Below are 23,895 nucleotides of genomic sequence, written 5' to 3'. Positions count from 1 at the left end.
GGAGGAGTGGACAATAATAATAATACTCATAGGGACTCAATTGCAAATAAAATCAAAGGTAAGGGATCTTTTCATCAAGTTATTTAAACCATCTGTTTGTGATAGGCACTGAATGAGGGAAAGACATTGCTTTTCCAAGTTATATATAGTGCCATCCCTGGCTGCATCATGCACACACAGAGCAGGACAGGAAATCTTCAGCAGTCAAGTTTTGGTAGCTGAGGTATCGCATCCTCTGTGAGAAATGGCTGTTGGCCAGTGAGGACATCTGTGTGAGCAGCTGCAAAGCTGTTGGCCTCTGTTCCTCTCTTCTGACATTTAGTTAAAGGTCTCAGCTAAGATCACCTCTTTCTCTCTGGTAATCTGTAATTGTAGCAACACCTTCTACATCAGTGTCTGTCAGTGTTTCCACTGTTAACTCTCTCTCTATTTTCCTGGCATTTGACTTGGCTGTAAAAATTCACTCTTGGCAAATACATGACATACCAAATCTGTGCTTATTAATGATCACACCCAAAATGTATTTAATCTCTCTCCTGCACCATACTCTAATAAGATGATGCTTTAGTAGATGTTTACCCGGATGTTTTCAGTAACATCAGGTTGAGTTACTTCTTTACACACCATTCATGGAATTAAATTACACAGAATTCAAATTACAAAGTTTAAGAAAATAATAATTCTGTACTACACATTTTTGCTTGGAAATAGAGAATAGATTTTTTGTTTTGCTTTGCGTGTATCAATGATGTACATACGTTTCTATTTGTGCAGTCACCAAAATAAACATAAACCCGGAGACGATGCAGACTTACCTGACTTATTTCTGTCTTGTTCTAATAGTAGGAACAGTTTCATTTCTACCATAGGCAGGTACGAGGTAGGGTCATCAATAAACCAGCAGGGGTATGCCCTGCCCTTTACTTGCAGTGTGTGGTCCTTCTGACATCCTGTGAACCTGGAGAACAGGTTGGGGGCAGAGGAGGGGGGAAGCAGGTAGAGATACTTCTTTCTTTTCAGAAGAGTCACTTCTACCTCTTGCCCACACACCTGAGAAATTTTTGGTAAGATAATGAGTTCTTAGGTTGCATGAAAATGTCTTTATTTTTTTCTTAGAGGTAGAAACAAGTGGTACTAATGCTTATTTTGCTCAGTTTTGCTATTTTTAATTCTCACACTTTTCCTTCATTACCATTGTCTGTAAAGAACGTGATTTATCCTTATTGTTGGAACTTTATAACTTTTTAATTTTGCTCTATCCATTCTAATTTTGTTTATCTTTTTAAATTTGAAGTAAAATTTTCAGAGGGACTAAAATGCTTGAGGAGCCTGAATTTAATTCTCAGAAATGAGCTAAGAATCTGAGTCCCATGGCAAGTCAGAAAAAAAGGGAAATAAAATGGGTGACTTTCCTGCTTCTTTTTTCCCTTTTGCAAACAATTTCCATTCCCCTGCTTTCCCTTGTTTGTGTGGGTTTTTTTTTGCTGGGGACTGTTAGCTGCGGAGTTCATTTTTGTGTTTTACTCGATTGCAGTTTATTGGTTTGTTGCTCTGTCCCCTGGGTTAAACTTACTCATTACTTTGGATCAAAGGCACCATGCAAACAAATAAAATCTAATCTAATACAATATTCTACTCTAATGGATTCCTTACAGTCTCTGGTCTTGGCAATCCTATTGTTCCTATCTTTTAAGCTTAAGCAATAAAATCAAGGTGGTTGGTGCCCAGAAGGGTTGCTGTCTCCTTTGCCTTGCTTGTATGCACAATGTCAAAGAAGGGTAGAAGTCATGGCTTGCTTCTCCAGGAAAGTAATTTGTAACATGCAACTGGTTACTTTTCAAATCCAAAGTCAGTAGCCCCTGATAGATTATTATTTGAAGTAATAAGCTTACTGTGGCTAGACCCTGCACCACTAATATAAAAATATGCCACAGCATCTGTTTGACGTGATCCTATGCAGCATCTCTCTGTCGTGTAGCTAATGCTTACAAATTGTATTAATCTCTTATACGTGTAACTGTGCCTCTTGTTTCTTACATCTTCATTGCCTTTGCTGCTGTTGCTCTCTTAGACTCTTCTTTCATTCAAGGAGCAAATAATATGAAATTTTGCTGCGTTTAAATTTTCTAATCCTTTTTTCTTTTTATTTCCTTGTTTTAACTGAGTTTGGTTCTTCTCTTCTGAAAAATGCTCATTGCAAATCATAACCAGTGTTCTTTTCCTGGAGAAATTAACAGAATGTTTTATTTTTATGTGACTTAAACGTCTTATATTAAAGAGTTTTTCTTTGGTTTTGGATCATCTTCCTTCAAAGAAGCTAATTTGTGTTTCTTACACACGTGACGTGCTGAGAAATTAATATACAGCAGTCTCAGTAAAACGTACCCTTTTCGTGCCCTCCTCCCCCTCGTTCCGTAGTATTCAGGCATTTGACCTTCATCGAGGAAGGACATTTATCACCAGCACCATCTAGCCATCTGTAAGTATACTTGTCCTCCCTGGTGCACGTTCTTGTAAACGGAAGCATTATGGATCACTTTAGCCTTATAACCCAAGTAAACAGTTATGAAAGGGTTGATGATAACTCAAGGACTCATAGGCAAGAGTGTCACAGTTTGTGGTATGGTTAAAACAGGAATCACAAATCACTCTTAATAATATTTTACATTTAGTGTCTCAAAATGTTACTTTCTTCAGGTCTCCAACCTGGTGCAAATATCCACGCCTTGTTTGAACGCACAAGGCAGACCTGCTGTAGCATTGATGTTTGTGTTTATATACATCTCCAAAGTCTTGATACACTAATGACCTTAGGCAGAGAATTGACCTGTTTGTTAGTGGGGTTCATAGCGGTGAAATATTGGAAAGGTAAGTGTGTCAGCTCCCAGGCAGAGCCTCCCTTGTGTGTGCAGGAGCTGGTCCACAGTGCTGTCGGCTCTTGGACTGCATTGCAAGAGATTTTCTGGGCTGCCTGAGCCTTCCAGCCTGCATTAGTGCCTCAGTTTGTTCATGGCAGATTTGCCTTGCAAGGAACAAAGTTTAAGACTATATTCAGCAGCACTTTTTTCTCCTCAGAGCCTTCTCCTGATTCTTTCTTTCCAACCCTCAGCACTGATGGCTACTGCTTCACCATAATAGAGGAAGATGAGTCCGGTGGACATTTAGTTACCAAGGGATGCCTTGGATTAGAGGGCTCAGACTTCCAGTGTCGGGTAAGCAAGCATTTGCTGCCAGTGTCGCTTGGCTTCGTTTGGTAGCTTTCAGTTGAAGTGTGGTGAACTTTTACAATTATTATGCCCATGCTTTTAACTTCTGTTCATTTGGCAGATAGTTACTTCGCATTCATTTCTGAGGGGAGTGCATTTATATCCCCGAATGGTGATATTATAGTTGCTCCTAACCATGACTTAAGTTTTTGGGTTTTGCACTTCTCAGGGGAAGTTTGAATTTAGAGAAATGCAGTCGTAATTCCTGAAGTCTCCATGGAAGGTAAAGTTTGTTAGGATGTTACTTGATGGACTGCAGCAACCTTTATATCTTACATGCAGTTGCACCTTGGTTTAGTATTTCTGGTGCCAGAAATTCCCTTCAGGCACAGTGATCACCTGATGGAGAACAAATCTCACTGCAGGAATGGAAGGGGTATGGGCAAGGGAGCAAGGTGGCTCTAAAGTGTTTGCCTTTCCTAACATTTGCTTAAATGATTTTACATAAGTACAGGAACAGTCTAAGTGTCAAGGTCCATAGAAGGTATTTTACCCAGCTTCCCACAAGAGCAGAAGCAGCAGCTAAATTAGTCCACACAGTAGTTTCTGTATTATTATGGCTAAATTGTTTTGAATACCCACGTTAACTTATTTTTGTAATGTAAGTCTAACTGATGGACTTATGTGACCTTCACAGTTCTGTCGTGCACCAATAGAGTGAATCAGTCCCTTCTGCAGCACTAGGGCACCAGCAGAAATACATTAGGGGTGAATTAATCTTTTAATTACCTAGATGAAATGTTGCTGGAAATGCTCTGTGGCAGAAATCCTTACTCCACATGTCCTAGAAATCGGTAACCGGCTGCGGTCCAGTTAGCAAGTGCATCTTTCTCTCTCAAGTGCCAGAATGACGGTGTGTGTTTACAACACAGGTAATTAATTTGCTTTCTATCAAATTGTTGCAGGACACTCCTATTCCACACCAAAGAAGATCTATTGAATGTTGCACAGGCCAGGATTACTGTAACAAACACCTTCACCCTACGCTGCCACCCCTGAAAAATCGAGGTAAGGCAAAGCAAATCCAGTCCCAAACTGATCTTCTCCTGTTGTTGCTCTTTGTGCCTTAGGATGGGACAAAGCCAAACCCCATGCACTCCCCTTCAACTGCACCTGATTAGAGAGATGAATTGCATTAAATAGTATCACAGAATTCCTATAGGTCATGTGGGGAGCAGTGCCTTGTCCCGCGGTTGCTGACACTTGCTGTTACTCCAAGTTGCATACACGCAGTGAGTACCAGGTGCAGCAGTCACACAATATTGTCCTAGCACTGACCTGCTGGCTCTCAGACATCATCCCAGAGACTCAGGTCAGTCATGGCAGAGGATGTCTCATGCTGTGTGTGGTTTTAGCCTGATAGTACAATTGAATCTTCTTTCTAGTCCCTGCAACACGCATCGCTGTTGTTCATAATTCCCATCTGGGACCAGGTCTCCAGTGGTTAATCAGTCAGTTCAAGTTGACTGAAGTCCATTAAGCTTTTCTTTTTTAAAAGAGCTGATAATCCAGCACTAGGACAATAACTAGCCACTAAAGCAGATCTTCTGCTTGAAAAATGTAGCTGTAAATAGAATGTAAAATAAGAACTCATGCACTAATTTTTTTTTAATTATTTTTTATTTGAGAACCAATTAACATGTATTAACTTAGTAGATTCTGGGGCAAGGTTTTAGCTTTTTCGTTCGTTTGTTTGAACATCACTTTCTGAAAGCTGGTAACACTATTTAGGCTGGATGTTGCAGAACACGTTCTGTAGAAATGTATTCCTAAGTAAGTATGAATTCATCCATGATAAACTCTTGGCATTGGCAAGATTTGTGGTGGTCAGCATGGAGTTTAGCCTGCGAGAGTCAGTTCAAGGTTGCAGGACAATTTGTAACGTGGCGTTCTGAGTTTGAAATCCAGATCAGTGTGTAGGTGCAGTCTTAATTACACAAACATCAGATACCTACACAGAGACATGCTCAGAGAAAGCATTCCCTCATGTAAGCTGTTCCCTTCACACCTATGAAATTCTGCACAGATGGGCTGCAGAATCAGGCCTATGGAGAGTAGTATGTAAATATTTCACTGTTTACTAGCAAACCAATAAGTCAGTGAAACCTCATAAAATTCTGGCTTCCAACATAAGAGTTATGTACTACTGTTTGTTTTTTTTCATTTTAAAAAGTTCTTTGGACTGAGAGAGAAGCTCCAAGAACAAGTCAGTATTTGTTCACACTTACTTAGTATATCAATAAATATTTCAGTTTGGAAAACACTGCCTTGATTTCTTCTTGCTGCTGGCTGAGTTTATTCTACATTAAAACTACTTAAAAATACTGAACCAACGCCTAGCACTAAACATCTGCCTTGTCAAGATTGTAGTTATTTGGCAATACTATCTGCTGTTTATACAGAAAGCAATAAAACAAGCTTTTTGTAGTGGCAGAAGTTGTTTGGATCGATGTTGGTTTTGCTCTGTGTGCGTATGGGGTAAATAAAGCATCACTTGGGTGCCATGGTGGCAGACCCCTTAAACAGAAGAGGGAATATTTGTTGAAAGAAAAATTTCAGAGAGGTGGAACAGGATTCTAGCTGCTCTGTGTTGCAAAGTTGTCTATTTTAGCATGACAAACAGAAGGTGATATATTCATTCCACATATTCGGAGGCTTTTGTTTGAAATAAACTCTCGCACTACCAGTATCCTGATAGTATATTGTGGAAATACATTTCAGGAGCTGGTTTATTAAATGTGGCTGGACAGGGCTGAAGTCAGCACTGTTATTAAAGCCTTAAGTACATAGGCCATTCTTGGTGTCTATTTTTAGGCCTGTTTGAATTTGTCAGTGCAGCACCCTGGTATGAAAGCTCAGAGAAAAACCATAGTTTACACTGTAGATCCTCACTGCAACCACGTGCAAATACTGTGTGCAAATACACGCTGCTGCCAGTGCCCAGTACTATGGCTGTGATCACTGTTTCTATTGGAAACATTTAGATTAGGCTGTGATTGACTAAGTACTGTTAGAATTGTATATTAAATTTAACATAAATCGCAAGTACCAAGAAAGAGAAGATAAACTTAAAAACAAGCTTCTAGGAACAACCCTCTGACCTCCAGGTTTCCATGAAAAATATGTATCTTCCTCAGCACTGAAAAAAGCAAACAGAAATTTGGCTTCTAATGAACTTATGTCTGGGGTCATATCTCATGGGAAACAGTCTAAGGAGAGCATCCAGCTGCAGGTCAGAGGTTGTTGAACTGCAAATTAACCTATGCACCAAGGTAACATCTACAAAGGCAAGCGACTTATGTTTCTCAGAGTGCTTTTCCAGACCTGGCATGTGCTGGAAAGTGGGTTTTACCCCCCACCCCACCCCCTCCCACCCCCACAAAAAGAAAGGAGGACCATATGCACAAAAGTGGGAGCCAGAAGATTTAGCACTGGTCAAAGCAAGGCTTGTTAAGCAAGGTGGAAGAAACAACAGCTAAGCCTAAGTTTTGAGCTCATCTCAGTACAGAACTAGCAGGAGAAAATACCCCAGAGAAACCATGAAGTCCTGATCCCAGCTGTACATCTGTCTTACTAAGGAAATGAGAGTCATAATTGGGTCTCATACAACACCTCTGCTTTAAACAATAAAAGATATTCCTGGAAATCCCAGCAAAAGCACAGGCTGAGACCAGTCAAAAGGAGAAATATGTCTTTACTGATTTAGAGCCTATATAAGCAGAAGTGGTGGTGCCACCGTGTCTGGCTCCCTGCCTGTAGAGCTCATGATGAATGGGCAAGGGAATGATTGGAGGAATGATGGGGTTTGGTGTGTGCACACAGTCTCCACGCCTCAGATTTCACTGCAGTTTTTACTTGGATAACCGTAACATTGTGAACTGGAGGGACCTGGGGAGGAAGGAGAACCTCCTCTCCCTTTGATATGCTGACTTCTCCCTTGAACCTGCTGGGTGGCATTTTCAATGCACTGCTCAGCAAGGTCCTGTGGATGGCAGAGTGAGGGGAGCAAATGGTGGAGGAGGGGACAAACATGGGAAAATAACTGAGAAGCAGCTTGGTATCATCGAAGACCCTCCTTTTGTTGCCATCTCTCCCTTTCTGTGCTGCTCACCACTGACACCAGCACGCACAACTGTGTTCATACAATACAAAACTGTTAATGTGCTGTTTGCTGGGCCAGCCAAAGTATGTGAAAAAGCTTCCTAAATCTACTGCATGTTTGTTTTGTGCTGCCCCCACCATGCTCCTGGTAATCGCTCACTGCTGCCTCCATGGAAGCTACTGCTTATTTTCATAACCCTGCTGCTTGGCACGTCGCAGTTGCCAAGTAACCTAACATTAAAAAGCACAGCACTGGACTTTTTAAAGGACAGAGTATCTCCATCATGCAAATTGGCACTGACTGGTACCCATGACAGTCTTCACCACAGAGCCCAGGAGCCAGTGATCAAGCAGACTCACAGCTGAGCTGCCCCATCCCTCTGCCTGGTCAAGGAGGTGCCAAAGATGATGCAGGGAGAGGTTGGTTTGTCCTGCTGCTCTATGAGAACAGCATGGGCTGTAGGAGGAGAAAAGAGTTGGTCTCCAGCAGCACCAGCCTGGCTTTTTTCAGCAGAACAAACATTGCTGGTGTAGGAATGGGGGTGTGCTTTTAATCTTGTGTTGTTTGTGCACCAGCGGGTTTATAAAGTCCTCCAGTAAGCAAACAAATGAAATTCTGCCAAAATGCTTCGAAAATGCAGAAAGTATTTGAAAGGTGAAACCATTGCTCACTTATCGTCAGTTTTACCTCTCATCATACATAGCCAAATAAATATAAAGACATATGGAAGTTATTCTCCTCTCCTGTGAGAGCCAGTTACATGCCCATGCAGTGCATAGCAAACCACTGCTAAAGCTATGTTAGTTGACACTGCCAGCATGGGGGACATCACCTGCTGCAAGAGCATAAGCATCGCTGCTGCTGCAGTCCGCATCAGCCACTCCCGGCACAGAGGTCAAGGCATGTTCCTTTCTGTCTTGCACGCTTTCCTTGCACTTGCTTCACATAGTTGCATTTAGGTACCAAAAATTTTTGCTGTGTTAGAGTCCAAAGTTTGTTTGAGAGCTACACGGCTCTTCCAAAATGCCTTCTGGCCTATGGGCAACTCAAACTGCATTTATTTACTTTTCTGAATAGGAGAAGCCCGTTAGAAACATTGAGAACAGGGTTTGGATCACTTAAACCCTAAAAATGCTTGGAATTTCATTCAAGATTTCAGCACCTTTATCATCCCTCTCCCAAGTGAACGTATGAGGACGCACACGCAGGCAGCAGGAACAGTGTGGACGCTTTACAAGTTCAACAATTTTTGCAACATATTGCGTGTGTATGTAAATGCGCAGACTGCCATGGCTTCAATGCCTAGTGTTCAGAAGTATGAGTAAGGGATCTGTATGGCTCCCTCTGCATCTGACATCAGCCTTTGGTACTGCTGAGCCCAGAAGCCCATCTTCCAGGGTGACTTATTCTGTGAAGTGGGAAAACTATAGCTGCGGACAGATACCCAGGTTTCTCGTAGGTGTAAAATCCCTCTGTATGGTCTGCGTGCTCTGTTTATCCTCTCCTCTGCTGATGGGCCGTGACATTTTAAACTGTTACAAACCACACGTTTTAGAGGGAAATGGCTGGCTGAAACAGGCTGCTTACGAAGCATGAACTGGAGCCCTTAGCCCTGCCGAGCGGTCAGGGTTCCCCAGGGGGCTCTCAGTTTTGGCTCACAGCCCACTCAGAGTGGCAGGCCAGGTAGAAATCTGCTGTGGCAGGGAGAGTGATGGGCTTCTGTGTTTTCCTGATAGACATCGTGTCAGTGTCCCCTTTCAAAGGCATTGGCCGTGTCTTGAATGTTTACATCATTAATGCTCCTGGAGCAGGTAATGTGGGGTTAAAACATGACCAGTGTGATCAAAAGGTGTGTTGGTAGGTAATCTCTGTTTGTAGTGGAAAGGGGAAGGAGAAAAATAGTTTGGGGCAAAAAACAGAAGGAGAGTCGGGATCTTTAAAATAAAAGAGCCGGACAGTAAACCAAGAGTCTCTTAGGAATCTGCTTGTCTCATTACCCTTGTAAATCTGAAATGTAATAGTGCCGTTCCAGGATGAGTCGATACGGATAGATTTCTTGTGTTTTATGATGTGTTGGGCATTAGCATGAAAGATGCAGGACAGCAAGGCTGGAAGGGCTTCAGAAAACATAGTCCTCATTTGCGTTATACCAGATCGCAATTTTGGGAGGGCAGTATGTGCATTTACATTCTGAAATACCATAATTTTGAGAGTTTGGGGGGCAGGGGACGTTAAAAAAGAATAGTGCTAGGTTTCTTTGTTTTTCAGCAGAGGAGCATGCATGAATGTCAGACTTGCTTGCCAGAGTTGAGAATACAAATTCGGAGATTAACGGTGTACTGTAAAGGAGAATATGGGCCTCCCATGCAAGGATTGACTGAAACGTTTTCGTAGTTTTTACATGACGGCATTTTCTACAAGTTATTTAATATATTTAATTTTCAAAGTGTTTTGCAGAATAGCTGCTGGAAGGGTAGTTTTGCCCAGAAGCATAGGAAGGATTTGCTGGCACGCAGGGCTGCTATAGAGCGAATGGAGGAAAAAATTCCTGCTCAGGTGTTTAAAACAGGATCCAAGAGATGGATTATTCTGCAGTGATGGAAATATACTTTCAAAGCCTCTTGTGGCCTGCTTTCTTGGGGGTTGGATGGTCTGCTGTTTCCCCCCCTCCTGGGATAAATGCAATTATTCATTATTTTTTTTTATATTAACGGCTTGATAGGATGCTACTTAAGAAGAGTGATTTGAGATAGAGGCTTTTTTTCTATGTCCTGGCTGGTCACTTAGATTAAGATGCAGAGTTATGGGTCTTAATTGATTTTTCATTTAGAGCCAAACAGGGAATTGCAAATCAAGGTGCTGTTTTGCCTGAGTTAGGGCTGAAAAATCAAATACGCTTTTGGAGGTGCTGGTTCTGCCCTGGTCAGTGGCAGTCAAAAGGAAGGGCACAAAATGTCTGGGGAAACCAGGGGTATTTTGTACAGGACTTCGGTAGAAAAGAAAGGAAATGATCTTGTGCTTGCTGTACTTTTTAAGGCATGTGTGTCTTTTGATACTGACTTTGTACCACCTCCCTTTCCAAATTTTCCACCTTCCTTGTTTTTAACCCCAGACTTTGCTGAAGGAAACATTCACCACAAGGCCCTGCTGATCTCAGTGACTGTTTGCAGTATACTTCTGGTGCTTATCATCATATTCTGCTACTTCAGGTAAATAAGGAATACTTTACCAGCTTGTTAATGATCCTCCCAACATTTATGTTTTCACAGACTTAGGAATTTGAAAAAACTGAAGTGAACCTTAAGGAAAAGAAGTGAGAAACTGTAATTTTATGATGAGGAAAAACGTGCATTTTATTCATGCTAGCCACAGGTGTGATGTATTTCATATAGCATCTTTTGCCCAACATCCTAAAAAGTCATTCAGGTAGAAGCACAGATTATTCCTTACTGAGTCTGAGAAGGCCACAGGACCAATTTTATATAGGGTAAATAAACCTGAGGCTTCTAAGTGTGTTTATGTGGTGAAGAACTGATCGTAAAAAAGAGAGGGATAGAGGAATGTAAGTAAATGTATCTAGAATGTTACCATAATCTACATACATTATGTTTAAATAATTTGTCATGTTTTTTAAATAGTCCCAGATTCCATGACCTTACCTCCTCTGGCTCCTAAAAGATCCACTGCAGTCAGTAAAATAAAACTGGGTATTTGCTTGGTCTGTGTTTCAAACGTATTTTAAGTTTCTGAAAGAAAAACATTTGGTTTCTTTACAAGCTTACACCAAATTGCACGGTCTTTGAGTTTTATAGTGAGAGTTTTGATGCTGAAAACGGTTGCTAAAAATAAAATAGAACATTTTGAGCAGTAAGTGCAGCATATTCCTCGGGGAAGCAGAAGAAGATGTGAGTCTACAAATGAAGCAATCGTGAAGGACGATGTGCGTTATTCATTGCACATGTGTTCATTGTATTCAAAGCTAATTTCACTTTCATGTGAAACGGCAGATACAAACGCCAAGAGACGAGGCCGCACTACAGCATTGGGCTGGAGCAGGATGAGACCTACATTCCCCCGGGAGAGTCCCTGAAGGATTTGATCGAGCAGTCCCAGAGCTCAGGGAGCGGCTCCGGGCTCCCTCTCCTGGTAAGGAAGTAATATTATTTTAATGTAAGTTGAAAAGGAAAGATGAGCAGAGGAACAAAACAAAATGAGGCACAAAAAGTTATATTTATGTGTCCTCAGGGTTTTTTTTACGGGTTTTATTTCTCCCAGAAATTACAAAGGTTTAAGCTGGAGAACAGCTGCTCTGGAAGCAGGAGACTTCTTTTCCTGTAGACTAAGCCTTTTTTTTTTTTGTTTGGTTTTTTTTTTGTTTTTTACTTCAGCTCATTCCTTACTTTAGATACCATAGCATAAGTACAGGCTAATAGAGCTCACAGAAATACCTTAGGATTTACCCCAGTGTACAGGACAGCATCTGGCGGGCTGATCTTATTTTCTTGCTTTTTATGTGCAACACACCATAGCATTTCAAACACTGACACATCGTCTTTATGTGAAGGGAACTGTAATTTATCAGTCTTGGAAGCTTTTTGTGTGTAGACTTCAGTTTGCATTCAGAAGTTGAGAGCAAATCATTTTTCCTTGTAGTGTGGCAGTCTCAAAGGTTAAAGGCACAGGGATGGAGCTGGTAATTATTTCTGAACCGACTCCAGCACGACCGAGCCCCCGAGCTCACCTGCTGAAAAGGCAGAAGTTGTGCTTTCTGTGGCAAAACAGTCCTGTTCACCAGGGCTTTTTGTTTCTCGGGTCACCGTTGTTTTTTAGCACTGAAAAAAAAAGGCCAGGTTACTTATTTAAAGTACTGCCTCTGAGAAAATTAATTAGAGTTCATTTTTCAGAGATGATCTGTCCCTCCTGTCGGCCAAACCTATTAGTTTGTAGTGATCCTATTACTGTAGATGTTGTCTGGTTTCCAAGTACTATGTACTATCTATCTGGTTTTTGCCCACACATCTTTTTTCTGCACCCTAAAGAAGAAATAAAATGGGAAGTTTTATAATTCCTTAAAATGAAGCAATAGGATGAGTGGCTCGTGAAAATCTGACTAAACTCGATTTGTTCTGTCAGGAAAAAGTTCTTAGAGTCCCATTTAAATAAAGTTCTGGGGTTTTTCTAAGTCCCATTTTCTGACAATTAACATAACTACTGAGAAGAAAAGCCCAGCTGGCAAGCGGGTGCTGTGGCTGGTGCTGGGCATGGAAAACCTGCAGTAGTTTTCTCTGTTGAGAGAAACTCCGTCATTTTGGTCTACGCTTTAAGAAAGCTGTCATTGATTTCCCATGCCAGTGTCCCTCTAGTAGTCGTGGAAAGGAAGGGATTATGCTTACGATTTAGAAGCATTCCTAATGAGTGCTTCCAATTGAATTAATTGTGAGGGATTCTTGCTTTTTTTGCTTTGTTTTTTGGTTGGTTTTTTTTTTGCATAACATCTGCCACATCAAGTTCTTGGTCTGCATTTGGTGCTCCTACCTGTCAGAGTGATAGAAATAATACAATAATTTAGAGAAAACACAAGGAACTTGGTTGTTCTTTTCTGAGAGGATGTGTTTCCAGCAGCCCACGTGGGCAGCAGGTGCCCTGGGGCACCTCATAGCAGTGCATGGCTCCATACTTCATCCCAGGATGCCCTTGAGACAGTAAAGCTGGAGCAACGCTGGTTGTGACCATTTTGCTTTATGCCTTCCTCTGTCTCTGTGAGCTGGTTGAAGATGGGAGCTATGGTCTTCCTGGTGTCTCCAGGTCTGTTCTTGCGGTGGACAGAAAAACTGACTTCTGCTAATTAACTGCTGTAATGGCCAAGGTGGCATCCCAGCTGGTCATTGCTCAGTAGCTCTCAGAGCTGTGCCAGTCCTCTCTGAAACAGAATCCATCCCCTCTTCTGCCAGTCCTCCTCTCTCCTCTCTCAAGCCTAGAGACTTTGGAGCCACTTCCTGAAGGCACTCTTTTCCCTTCTCTGTTTGCCTATGAAAAGGCATACATTTTTCCCTCAGACTTTCCCCTTAAGTAGTGATTTTCTGTGGAAGAGAAGAAAAACGAGAGCTATAATGAATCTTGCACTTGGTAATAGATGTTTACTGCATTTCCCTGACAGCTACAACCACTACAGCCTCACTAGAAATGCACAGATTAATTCCTCTGGGCCCATGTCTAAAACAAGTATATAGAAAGTGCCTGGTAACGCTGTAGACTTTACTGTGGAAGAGCTTCATTTTAACTCTATTATTTCTTACTCAAAGACTGAAACATCCGAAGTTATTATTTCAGGAAAGTAAGATGCATATTTATTACAAAATGTCACTTTATGCTAAACAGTAATGTATTCCTTCTGTGCAGAACATTTATTCTAATGACTACAAATATGATACCAAAAACAAGCTTTAACCGAGTTTTTATCAATGCTTTGACATTCAAGTTTTCTTTCTCCTGACCTGTCCGTGGCTCTGACAGAAGGGTTTGCTGCAGGTCAAATGCTGCCAATCAAATTTTAAACCAGGAAGTTGTAAATAAAAGCTTTGAGCCAACAAACCGGGGTGCACAGTCAAGTCCGCGCAGGCAAGACCCCCCCTTGGCCTTGGCACAGCAAGGAGTGTAGGCAAAGCTGTTGCCCCTGTGGATCCATATGCAAAATCAGGGAAGGAAATTAGACATTAGGGACATTTATTTCAGTGGTCTGTGTGAAGAGTTTGCTGAATTACAGTTTGGTCTCTACCTTTTCGTGTATTTTTTTCCTTATTCCTCTTCCAATGTATTTTGCTTTTCAATGGACTGCCTCCCAGCCGTAAGTATGCAGTTCTCTGTTCAAAATACTAAAGTTACGAAAGGTTGGTTTGTTGAATTTTCATCTGCAGTAGCTGAGTGCATTTAGCTGAACATCAGAAAAATAAAACGCAGAAAGTAGAAATAGTTGGTAATTGGATTGATTCCAGTCAGGGAGAGGAAGCAGGTCCATGTAACCTTACCTGGCTGCTCACAGAGCTCAAGCAGCAAAATACACAGATTTGAAAATTTAAAAAAAACCAACCCCCTTCAGTGTAAATAATTCACATGAACACATCATTCAGCATGTTTGTGAAGTCAGTTCATCCAGCAATTTTGGTTAACTGATTTATTTTAGAAATCATGATCAATTTATGATTCAAGAAAGGGCTAGATTCCTTAAAATAAATCATTCATAGGAAATTGCTTGACCAGTTCTAGCAAGAGGAAACCAGGTTAAGGTCCTTCACATAGTATTCTGCCACCTGAAAACACATAAAGAAATGTGTTTTTCATTTTCTTAATCTAATTTAATAAGGAACTTTTCATCATTAAGTATTGTAATTCCACATACTTTATGATGCCGTTACATATATTTACAGAAATGAAGTTATTTGCTATAACTGCATTACTGTTCAGGATGCATTTTTAAAATGGGTGAAATAGAAAGTAACAAAGCTAAAATGACATTACAAAATGTTACAGCAAAAATCCAATGTAATACAACTATTGTTCAATCACTATATGAGGGTATAAAAGAGAATAAGTCAATTTTAAAAGGTAGGGCTGATCTCTGTTGTTGGCTTTCACTGATGCTAATAAAAAATTATGGCACTGAAGCCATCATCTTGGAAGTCTAATAATACATTGGAGGGCTGAAAAAATGGAATTTGGTTTAAATGACAGAAGAAAGCTAGGACTTTTGAACTAGCTTTGCATAAACGCCACTCTGTGGTTTTCTTCTTTAAATTGTCTAATAATGAAACCCAGTAATTTATTTACAAAACAAATTATAATAGACTTTACCTAATAGGTTTTGAGTTCATCTTTGGACATACCTTCATGCTGCAGTGGGGTTGTGGCAGTCCTGCTCTGCATTACTAAACTGGTAGTTTCCACTGAACCTCCCAAGGATAACAAAGGAAACAAACGATTTTAAAATCAAGTTTTGATCATGTCTGTCAGCCAAGATCGCAAAAATATTTGGGATTAAAGGAAATGCATATGATTCATAGAAATTCAGACAGTGCACACTTGCTCTAGTAAACTGCTTGAAATTTGTATATGGATGGTGGCAAAACCAAGAGACGCTGGATTTGCCCTTGGCCAGATTTTTCCAGTTGCTTGGGCCAGATAAAAACTCCTTGAAGTGGAGGCTGTAAGTTACTTTCCTGCAAAATCTGGTGAGATCCCTACTAAACCAAAAATCATTCAGCTGTGAATTGAACTGGCCATACTGGAGCACAAGAGCGTGACGTGTTAATCTCCTTTTACAGGGTGAGGCTGAGTCAGCCCTGGCCACCAGTGGGTTTTGTTGCAACATCTACTTGAGTTTTCATTTGTGAACTTCTAGAAATATGTCACCCGCAGGCACGCTCCAATCCTATCAGAATATATTAACCTCCATTTGTCCAAGATTTTTTGTAGTCATAAAAGGTTGTTAAATGTAGAATCAGTCCATCTGCTACATGAGGTCTGCCATCCTTATGAAGGGTATCTCTGCAATGCTGCCAAGTACATTGATCTTATGCTACAACTGCACAAACGGATTGACTTTTGCATCAGTTCACAGTACAGCCACTGGCAAAGCTGGTACAGACACTAGAAAGGGCAGATTTAAATCTCTCCTTCCATATCTTTGGGAAAAAAAAAATCTTACTTTTGATTACTATGTAATGATGATTATTAATATTAATGTAAGCACGTGGGTTCTGACTGTGTAAGTAGTGGTTGAGGTTCCTAACACTGAATTTGTTCTGAAATCATTATGCATAGGATTTTCAAGGAAGGTGATAGGAGGCTGCTGTCAGTAATTTTGCTAGGTTTGGAGGGCTGCTATGCTTTTGGCTCTTGTGAGCCCTAGCCTTGAGTCTCAGCGGCTTTGAGCATGTAACAAATATTCCCATTTTAATTAAAAATGTGTTACCTACCCCTTTGGAATTTGATTTGGGTTGGAGTGGCCGGGAGTGTTTTCTGTCAAAGCTCTTCCAAAAATGACCAAAAAAATTTCCACAAAATGGCAGTCTCCTACAAGAAAACAAAAATGCCAGTCCTTGTAGCCAAATGTTTCCTTCAACAGACTGATTTACTTTCCTGAGAGGCAACAGTGCATTATGGGAGTGTATGGAAAGGCTTCTTCACAGTAGCAGGAATGGTCTCAGCAGCACTGAGTCCTGGGGGCAACGGGGAGCATCCACATTGTGGAGCTTTGCTGAAATCCATGTTGCAATGGCTCTGTATTCCCCTTTCACCAGGCTTGCTGCACAGGAGGGAGGTGAACGCAGAAGGTTTCTGTGGAGGAAGCTGTAACCACCCATTTTGGCATTTCACAGGTTCAAAGGACCATTGCAAAACAGATTCAGATGGTAAAGCAGATTGGGAAAGGTCGCTACGGAGAAGTCTGGATGGGAAAGTGGCGTGGTGAAAAGGTAGCGGTGAAAGTGTTTTTTACCACGGAGGAGGCCAGCTGGTTCAGAGAAACAGAAATCTACCAGACTGTCCTGATGAGACACGAAAATATCCTCGGTGAGTGAAATTAAAAAGAGTTGTTTGGTAGTATGCAGTTTAAGTTTAATAATTTTTATTTGCTGTTGTCTGATGCCCTTTCCTATGTGCTTTGTTACCTGCTGTGCTTTGCAATTAGCCACCCAGCATGTTTCAGAAGACAGATGTTTCAAGAATTACTGAAACATAAATAAAAGTTCAAAAATAATGAGGTTTGGGGACTGTTAGTCCAAAGACCACATGTCTGTTTCTGCCACCTGTATTTCCATATCTGGGCTTTCTGAAAATATGTTAAAGGCTATGAGGTGAGGCATAGTTGCATGGAAGGAAGATGAAAGAAATCAAATATATTAATAAAATAAAAATATTGAAGTGGCTGACAGTCCAGAGTTCTGAGCAGTCAAGAAAAGCCACGAGAAATATTTACTTGAAAGTCTCTTTTTTTTTTTTTTTTTTTTTTTTTTTTTTTTCAGGATTCATTGCCGCAGACATTAAAGGTACAGGATCTTGGACCCAGCTGTATCTCATCACTGACTACCATGAGAATGGCTCACTTTATGATTATCTAAAATCTACTACCTTGGACACAAAAGCTATGCTAAAACTGGCTTACTCCTCCGTTAGTGGCTTGTGCCACCTGCACACTGAGATCTTCAGTACTCAGGGCAAACCTGCTATTGCCCACCGTGACCTAAAAAGTAAGAATATCCTGGTGAAAAAGAATGGTACCTGCTGTATAGCAGATTTGGGCTTGGCTGTTAAATTTATCAGGTGAGTAGAAGTAGGGAAGGTGAGAAGAGGTTGGTAAATCAGATGCAGACGCTGGTTTAATTGTCTGAGCAAGTGTGCGTGTGTGAGTAAGCATCTGCAGTGTATGTGTGCCTACCTTTCAGGTTATGCTCACCTGTATGTGAGGTGGGGATACCTGTGTGGGTGAGAATGTCACATAAACACATAATGCAGGTGTATAAATAGTCACTTTTTAATTACTGAGCACATTAATTGCATTTGCGTAAAGGTTCTGTTTTCCTCACTTGGCCTTCAGTAGCAACCTGACTATTGCTACCACATGCTAAAAGGACGTAGCGCTGATAGGTTGAAGTCATGTCAGTAAACTTGTCACTGAAGCTTTCAGCTTGTCTGATCCAAGATAATTTACTCACAACCTATATAGAAAAATACTAATCATTTGCACAAGTTACTAATTGGGATTTATTGAAAAGCACCCCATTTGTGCTGTCTTTTGTTTCATTTCCTACAAATCAAATTGCGAAAGTATAGATTTGATTTTTTAAATGGCTTTTAAATTTGATTTTTAAAAAATGGTTGTGTGTTTAAACAGCTTAGAAAGAGCAGACAAGTAGGACTTATTCACTCCTGGGATTCATAAAGGATTCACTGCTGTCTGACATCTCTGTTCAAAAGGAGCTTGAGTTCTTGGCAGTGGTCCTGGTGGTGGAGACGTGTGTTATGGAGTCTCTGATTTTTCTGTGCACAGAAACATGGCCGTAGACCGAAGGTTTCAGTTTCAGAAGTCAGCTTTGAAACCGTGCGCTCCCTGAAGTATCAAAAACAATTTTAAGAATTCTGTACAAATCTTGAACTGAAATTGTTCAGTGTAAGGAAAGGCTGGGTTTATGTGCTTTTCCCAACATTCACTTATCTGCCAGGTTTTTGGCGAGGCTTTTCCTTTATGAACCTGACCTTTCTTTAGGAGATGGGAAAGGAATATTTTTACTTTGAGGAACAGGGGCCTAGAAAACAACAACTTGGAAATACACAGTTCACTGTAAAAGTTTTAGGGAAGAAGTTCAGTCTTTGCAGGTGTGCCTTGCCTGACAAGTACAGAGCAGCACACTGCTTAGGTATGAACAGCGAAGAGCTACCAGCTACCAAGTGTTACTATAAAAGAAGGTGAAATATAAATTTATTACAGTCCAAATGAAATTTGTCTTATTTACTCGGCTTGTTTTCATACCAAATCATTCCTTAGACAGCATTTCTCAACCAGGAACAAAAAAAAAGAGTTGAAAGGGCTGTGCTCTGCTGAAGCTAATGAGTTTAGTAAAGTTCTCTGTATTTCTTAGTTTATTCGAAATATTGCAGGGTGGTGCAGGTCACTAGGTTTATGTTACATTCTTGGAGGTATACAGAAATGCGTATGTATAATTTAATGACTCTGTAGGTGACTGGTGATATCAGGCTCAGCTTTTTTTGTCATTTATATAACAGTAGGTGAAAAAAAATGCTGTAGGTGAAGAAAATTACAGAAGTTTTATAGTTATTCTGTGAGATTTTGTTGTATCCATCATGTTTAATATATGTTTTGAAGGTGAGAAAGGGAAACGGACCTTTTGAAGCAAACCATAATATATATCATATATTAAACTTTTAATGAATGTTAAAATTGATACAGCTGAATCTGAGTTAATCAGGAAAAAAAAGTCACATAATTGATGGGAATTTGCTTCCTGATAGACATACATTGTCTCTTCTGGTCAACCTGTGAGGTGTGACACATTTGGTTAGTATTTTTCACACATTTATATCTGTGTTTGCCATCTTGATGTGTAATGGTTGGGAGAGATCAAACACAATGCATGCAGGAAAAAGTTGTTAAGACTTGTCTTTGCAGATCTGATTTGCTGTAGCTAAGTGATTCTGCCCCAGCTATTTAGTGTCCTCCATTAATTGCTAAGACTAAAGCATTAGGTGGTAGAGTATGCTGGAAAAACAGCATTTAATGAAGATTTGATTGTTATCACCAGCCTTAGAGCTCAGGCTAATGCTAATGAAATCTCACAAAAGTTACAGCATCCCTGTTGAGTCTTATCTCCATTGTGGTTCTTCATTTGAATACTTACCATAGCCTCAGGCGGCTTAGCCTTCTAAGGAGGGTTGCCTTCACACTAAGAGGCTTTCCCTGTACGAATTGTTCCATTAAGATTATGCATTACTTTTGACCTTGTTTGAGAGTGGATGTGGTATGAATCTACTACTTGTCCCATCGAAATTGCTTTCTCTTCAAGACACGTAATTGCATGTTTGATGCCCTTTTTTCCTCTTCTCTCTTTTTTTTTTTTTTTTTCTAGTGATACAAATGAGGTAGACATACCTCCAAATACCCGTGTAGGAACAAAACGCTATATGCCTCCTGAGGTGCTGGATGAAAGTTTGAACAGAAATCACTTTCAGTCATACATCATGGCTGATATGTACAGTTTTGGACTCATCCTTTGGGAGATAGCAAGGAGATGTGTTTCAGGAGGTAAAGGGCTGGGAGATTGCTTTTAATTGTGTCAGTGAAACCCATTTATAATCCAAATCTGGCATTACATCCTTTTCTCTGGGTAATTGCTTTTACTGTAATAAACAAAGGTGGATAAACCATACAGGTAACTCTTAATACCTATTCTCTTCCTGAAACTTCTTTTAAAGCATCAGTCAGTGCTAGTTCAACAGCGAAGATTTAGACTGTGTTTTAATGGCTCGTTTGAAAGCAGTGGACGCCTACATTGAAGAAGGTGTATGGAACATATTTGGGGGCCTTTTCCAATCATGACACATTTCTTCTGGTCTGGGGGTATTCAGCTAATTTAGCAGAAAGAAAATAGTGATTTATTTGTTTTGTTAGAATTAAATAGAAGGAGGAGAACGAACAATGTGGAGGTATGCTGTGCCACTATTTAAAATAAATAATCTGTTTACAGGACAAGTAAAAAAAAATAATAGAGGGAAGTGGCACTTGTTACATCATTGTCACACCAGTGATGTGCTTCATTTCCTTCTGATACCAGGCATTCAAATGTGGGGACAGCAAAGATAAGTCAGTGCAGCCAGCTGCAGACTCGGGACATAGATCCATCCTTGTGTGTGTAGGCTATGTGTACTTTCTGCACATAGAGTTCAGTGTAGTGCAGAAATGATGGGTGTCATTACCTCTATTTTGCCACTGAGGAAAGTTAAATGCAGAGAAATAACTTGGCAGCAGTTACTTATCAGATTGGTGGCAAGTGAGAGTAGAGCACGTCTCTCTCGGGTCTATCCTACCTTCACCAGACTTTATGGATCTTTAAAGCCTGCAGTATTGTGCTGCATGCTCACTCTGTGCTTTCCCTAGAGGAGCTGAATTTCACTGATGAGCAACGTGATCCCTGTGTTTACAAACTGGTAAAGTGTATTGCAATGATGTGATGTCAATCTGTAATATTTTTGCCATCATCGCTGTGCACAAAGAATGGTGCCTTGCCATGTTCTGAAAAGGCACAGAAATGCCCTTTAATATATATCAGGTCCACTGATAAGAGAGAGAGACCTAATTCAAGGTTAATTCTCTGCCAAATTACTCTGATACGGGCTCTATGCTACTAGTTTTTTCTGTGATCACTTACTGGAGATTGCTGGACTGGACAGCAGTGGTAGAAACTGTCTTGCTTGGCCAGTAGCTGTGCTTTCTGATTAGGACACCTGGCCAGTCTTTACAGGGCAGTGGTTACATTGGAACTTGTCTGTGGAATAAACTTCTAGGGCAGGGGAGTCCTGTTAAGAAGTACATCTATTAAACAGTATGGCCAATCTGTTACAAAATGGGAGGGGAACAGGGTAGTGGGAGTTGTCTTCTGCAAGTGACAGGCAACTAATTGCTTCTTCCAGGAATAGTTGAGGAATACCAGCTTCCGTACCACGACCTTGTGCCCAGTGACCCCTCGTACGAGGACATGCGGGAGATTGTGTGCATCAAGAGACTGCGCCCTTCCTTTCCCAACAGATGGAGCAGTGATGAGGTATCGTCCCCCTTAAAATGCAGCTTGTGTTTTTTAATCAGAGTGAGTGAGTGAGGTTGACCTAATTCTGCATCATTTTGAGTGAGGTGGAGCTTTACTGCTGGTGCTAGCACCAGTCCTGGTGTAACAGGGCTTGGGAAAGAGCCCAGCCCTCTGCAGGTTTCAGAGCCCTGGGGGCCATAGGCTGCGATACTTGCAAGTGGGTTCCTCGTGTGCTGTTTACCAGATCCCACAGTGATAGCAGGCTGTGCTCAGACCTTCTTAGTCTCTTTTCCTCTTGCACTCATTTTGTGTTCTGCTCCCAGCATTAATAGCATTAAATCATTGGCTAGGCAAAAATTTTGAAAGAGAAATTGTTTTGTAGCGTACAGTGTAGCGGCAGCGTACTTGGTGTACCAGCAGCTGCTTCAGCAAGTACTGATGTGCGGGGCTGCAATTCCAGCTTTTTTCCTTTTTATTTTTTAAAGAGGGAGAAATCTCCCATCTCTTTGAAATGGAATGAGCATACAGCTTTTCTGTGATGACAGGTGTGCATGACTTTACCATGATTTTACTAACATGAGCATACGATAATAGTTTCACTCTTACGGTATTGATATGCAATAGTACTGACCACAGTAGCTGAGCTGCCCTAGGGGCGTTGATCATTCACCCCTTTACATCTTACAGAAAGCAGTGCTCACGTACCTCTTCATGTTTTAGCAAAGAGGGCTACAGATGTGACCTTTTGGAGTAGATGTAGGACCCAGAAAATGCTTTCCAGAATAAAATGAGAAGGTTGAGAGAGCTGGGGAAGAATCTCGACTCTCTCTGCTGAGCATCTGTAACAAAGCAAAGTTGTGCTCATGAGAATGAGATCGAAGATGAACGGTTGAGGTACCACAGGAAAACCTGCTGACTGCTCTCAAGATGCTATAGAGGAGAGGTCATTAATCATGTTAATTGGTACAGTTTAATGTTGTTCAGTTTTCTACAGGCACAGAAGACAACTGCCATTTGGGAGCAGCAGTGTGTAGATGAATATTCTGCAGATAGATGAAAGATTTAAGTGGCATGAGATGTAGGCAGTTTGGGAATGTGAGGGAAAATAAAACCACCTCCCTGGAAGGCTTGAGGACTCATGCCACAGCCAGTGTGGGAAGATCTAACCAAGACTCAGCTGCCTCATCCTCTCCCTAGCCAAATCCCTCTGAGCCTGCAGTCCAGGAATGGGAACACCAGAGGACATGCTGTTAGTATCGATCCCAGCAAGGGCTTGTGTGAGGTGGCACACAGTGTGTGTTTGGTCTGCTGCCACACATATCGAAGATTGGGGAGGCTTGTCGAAAAAAACTGTACTTGATTAATTGGCTAGCCTCATCCAGGCATTCTGGTGATGAGAGGCAAACTTGTTAGTGCATAAAACCTGTGTATCACCGAAGTGTGTTTATAAAAATCTGCATTAATCTGAAATGTATTAGGCTGCTCTGGGCACTAAGCCTTACAGGGTCTGCACTGCTTCTGGGCCAGGAGCCTCATGAAAAAAGGAGCAAGTTGGATGAGGTGGAAAACTTGTGTTTTCCTACTGTAGCAAGCAAATCTTCAGGCAGCGTCAATCTGTAGGCTGACGGGGTCATCACCCAGCTGTGGTGGCTTATGTGGTGCTTTACGTTTGGAAGCAGGTGGTAGACGCAGGACAGGGATGTATGCTCCTTTTCCAGGATGTCAAAGGCAATGCTGAGATGCTGCCAGCAAGAGAATTGTTGCTGGGAGCCGGATGAGGGTCTGGCTCTGTTTTGGAAGCGAGACAGGGCAGAGCCGAGCCAGGTGCTCGCAGGCGGCTTTCCAGCAAGGGTGTCCGGGAGGGAGCCATGGGTGCATGCTCCCACTGGGCTGTATCCTGGGGGCTGGTCACTGGCTGAGGAAAACAAATTCCACTGAATTTGTAAAGTGAAGGGCTCGCTGTACAGAGCCATGCTTTTGCAGGTCAGGCTGCCTGAGTTTGGGGAAGGGGAAATAAGAAAAGTGCTTTTGTGGCATTGAAAAAAAAAAAGCATACAGCCAAGTCTAGACTATAACTTGTCATAAATTATAAAAATAATTGCCATGTTTGGAGAACTCTCAACAATATACAGAAAACAAAAGCTGTTGAACGAGGTACCAGTGGTACCAGGCAGCATGCTATCTTTTTTTGTCTTCCCTTAGAAAAGACCTTATC

General features: G+C 41.3%; 1 protein-coding gene across 2 annotated transcripts in view; it reads left to right on the top strand.

Moving 5' to 3' along the window:
* Nucleotides 1–23,895, top strand: part of BMPR1B (bone morphogenetic protein receptor type 1B) — a 297,524-nt gene that overhangs the window by 267,878 nt on the left and 5,751 nt on the right. For both annotated transcript variants that reach the window (XM_080369111.1, XM_080369110.1), the window contains 8 exons: nucleotides 3,110–3,212; nucleotides 4,172–4,274; nucleotides 10,481–10,577; nucleotides 11,376–11,514; nucleotides 16,743–16,935; nucleotides 17,388–17,685; nucleotides 20,007–20,182; nucleotides 21,568–21,698. In XM_080369111.1, coding sequence (XP_080225237.1) covers nucleotides 3,110–3,212; nucleotides 4,172–4,274; nucleotides 10,481–10,577; nucleotides 11,376–11,514; nucleotides 16,743–16,935; nucleotides 17,388–17,685; nucleotides 20,007–20,182; nucleotides 21,568–21,698 — 1,240 coding nt within the window. The remainder of the gene's footprint in view (nucleotides 1–3,109; nucleotides 3,213–4,171; nucleotides 4,275–10,480; nucleotides 10,578–11,375; nucleotides 11,515–16,742; nucleotides 16,936–17,387; nucleotides 17,686–20,006; nucleotides 20,183–21,567; nucleotides 21,699–23,895) is intronic.

This window comes from Falco punctatus (assembly GCF_963210335.1).
Source record: "Falco punctatus genome assembly, chromosome: 1".
NCBI classification, from domain to species: domain Eukaryota; kingdom Metazoa; phylum Chordata; class Aves; order Falconiformes; family Falconidae; genus Falco; species Falco punctatus.
The sequence above is the reverse complement of the archived record's forward strand: the minus strand, read 5'-3'. Positions and strand labels throughout refer to the sequence as shown.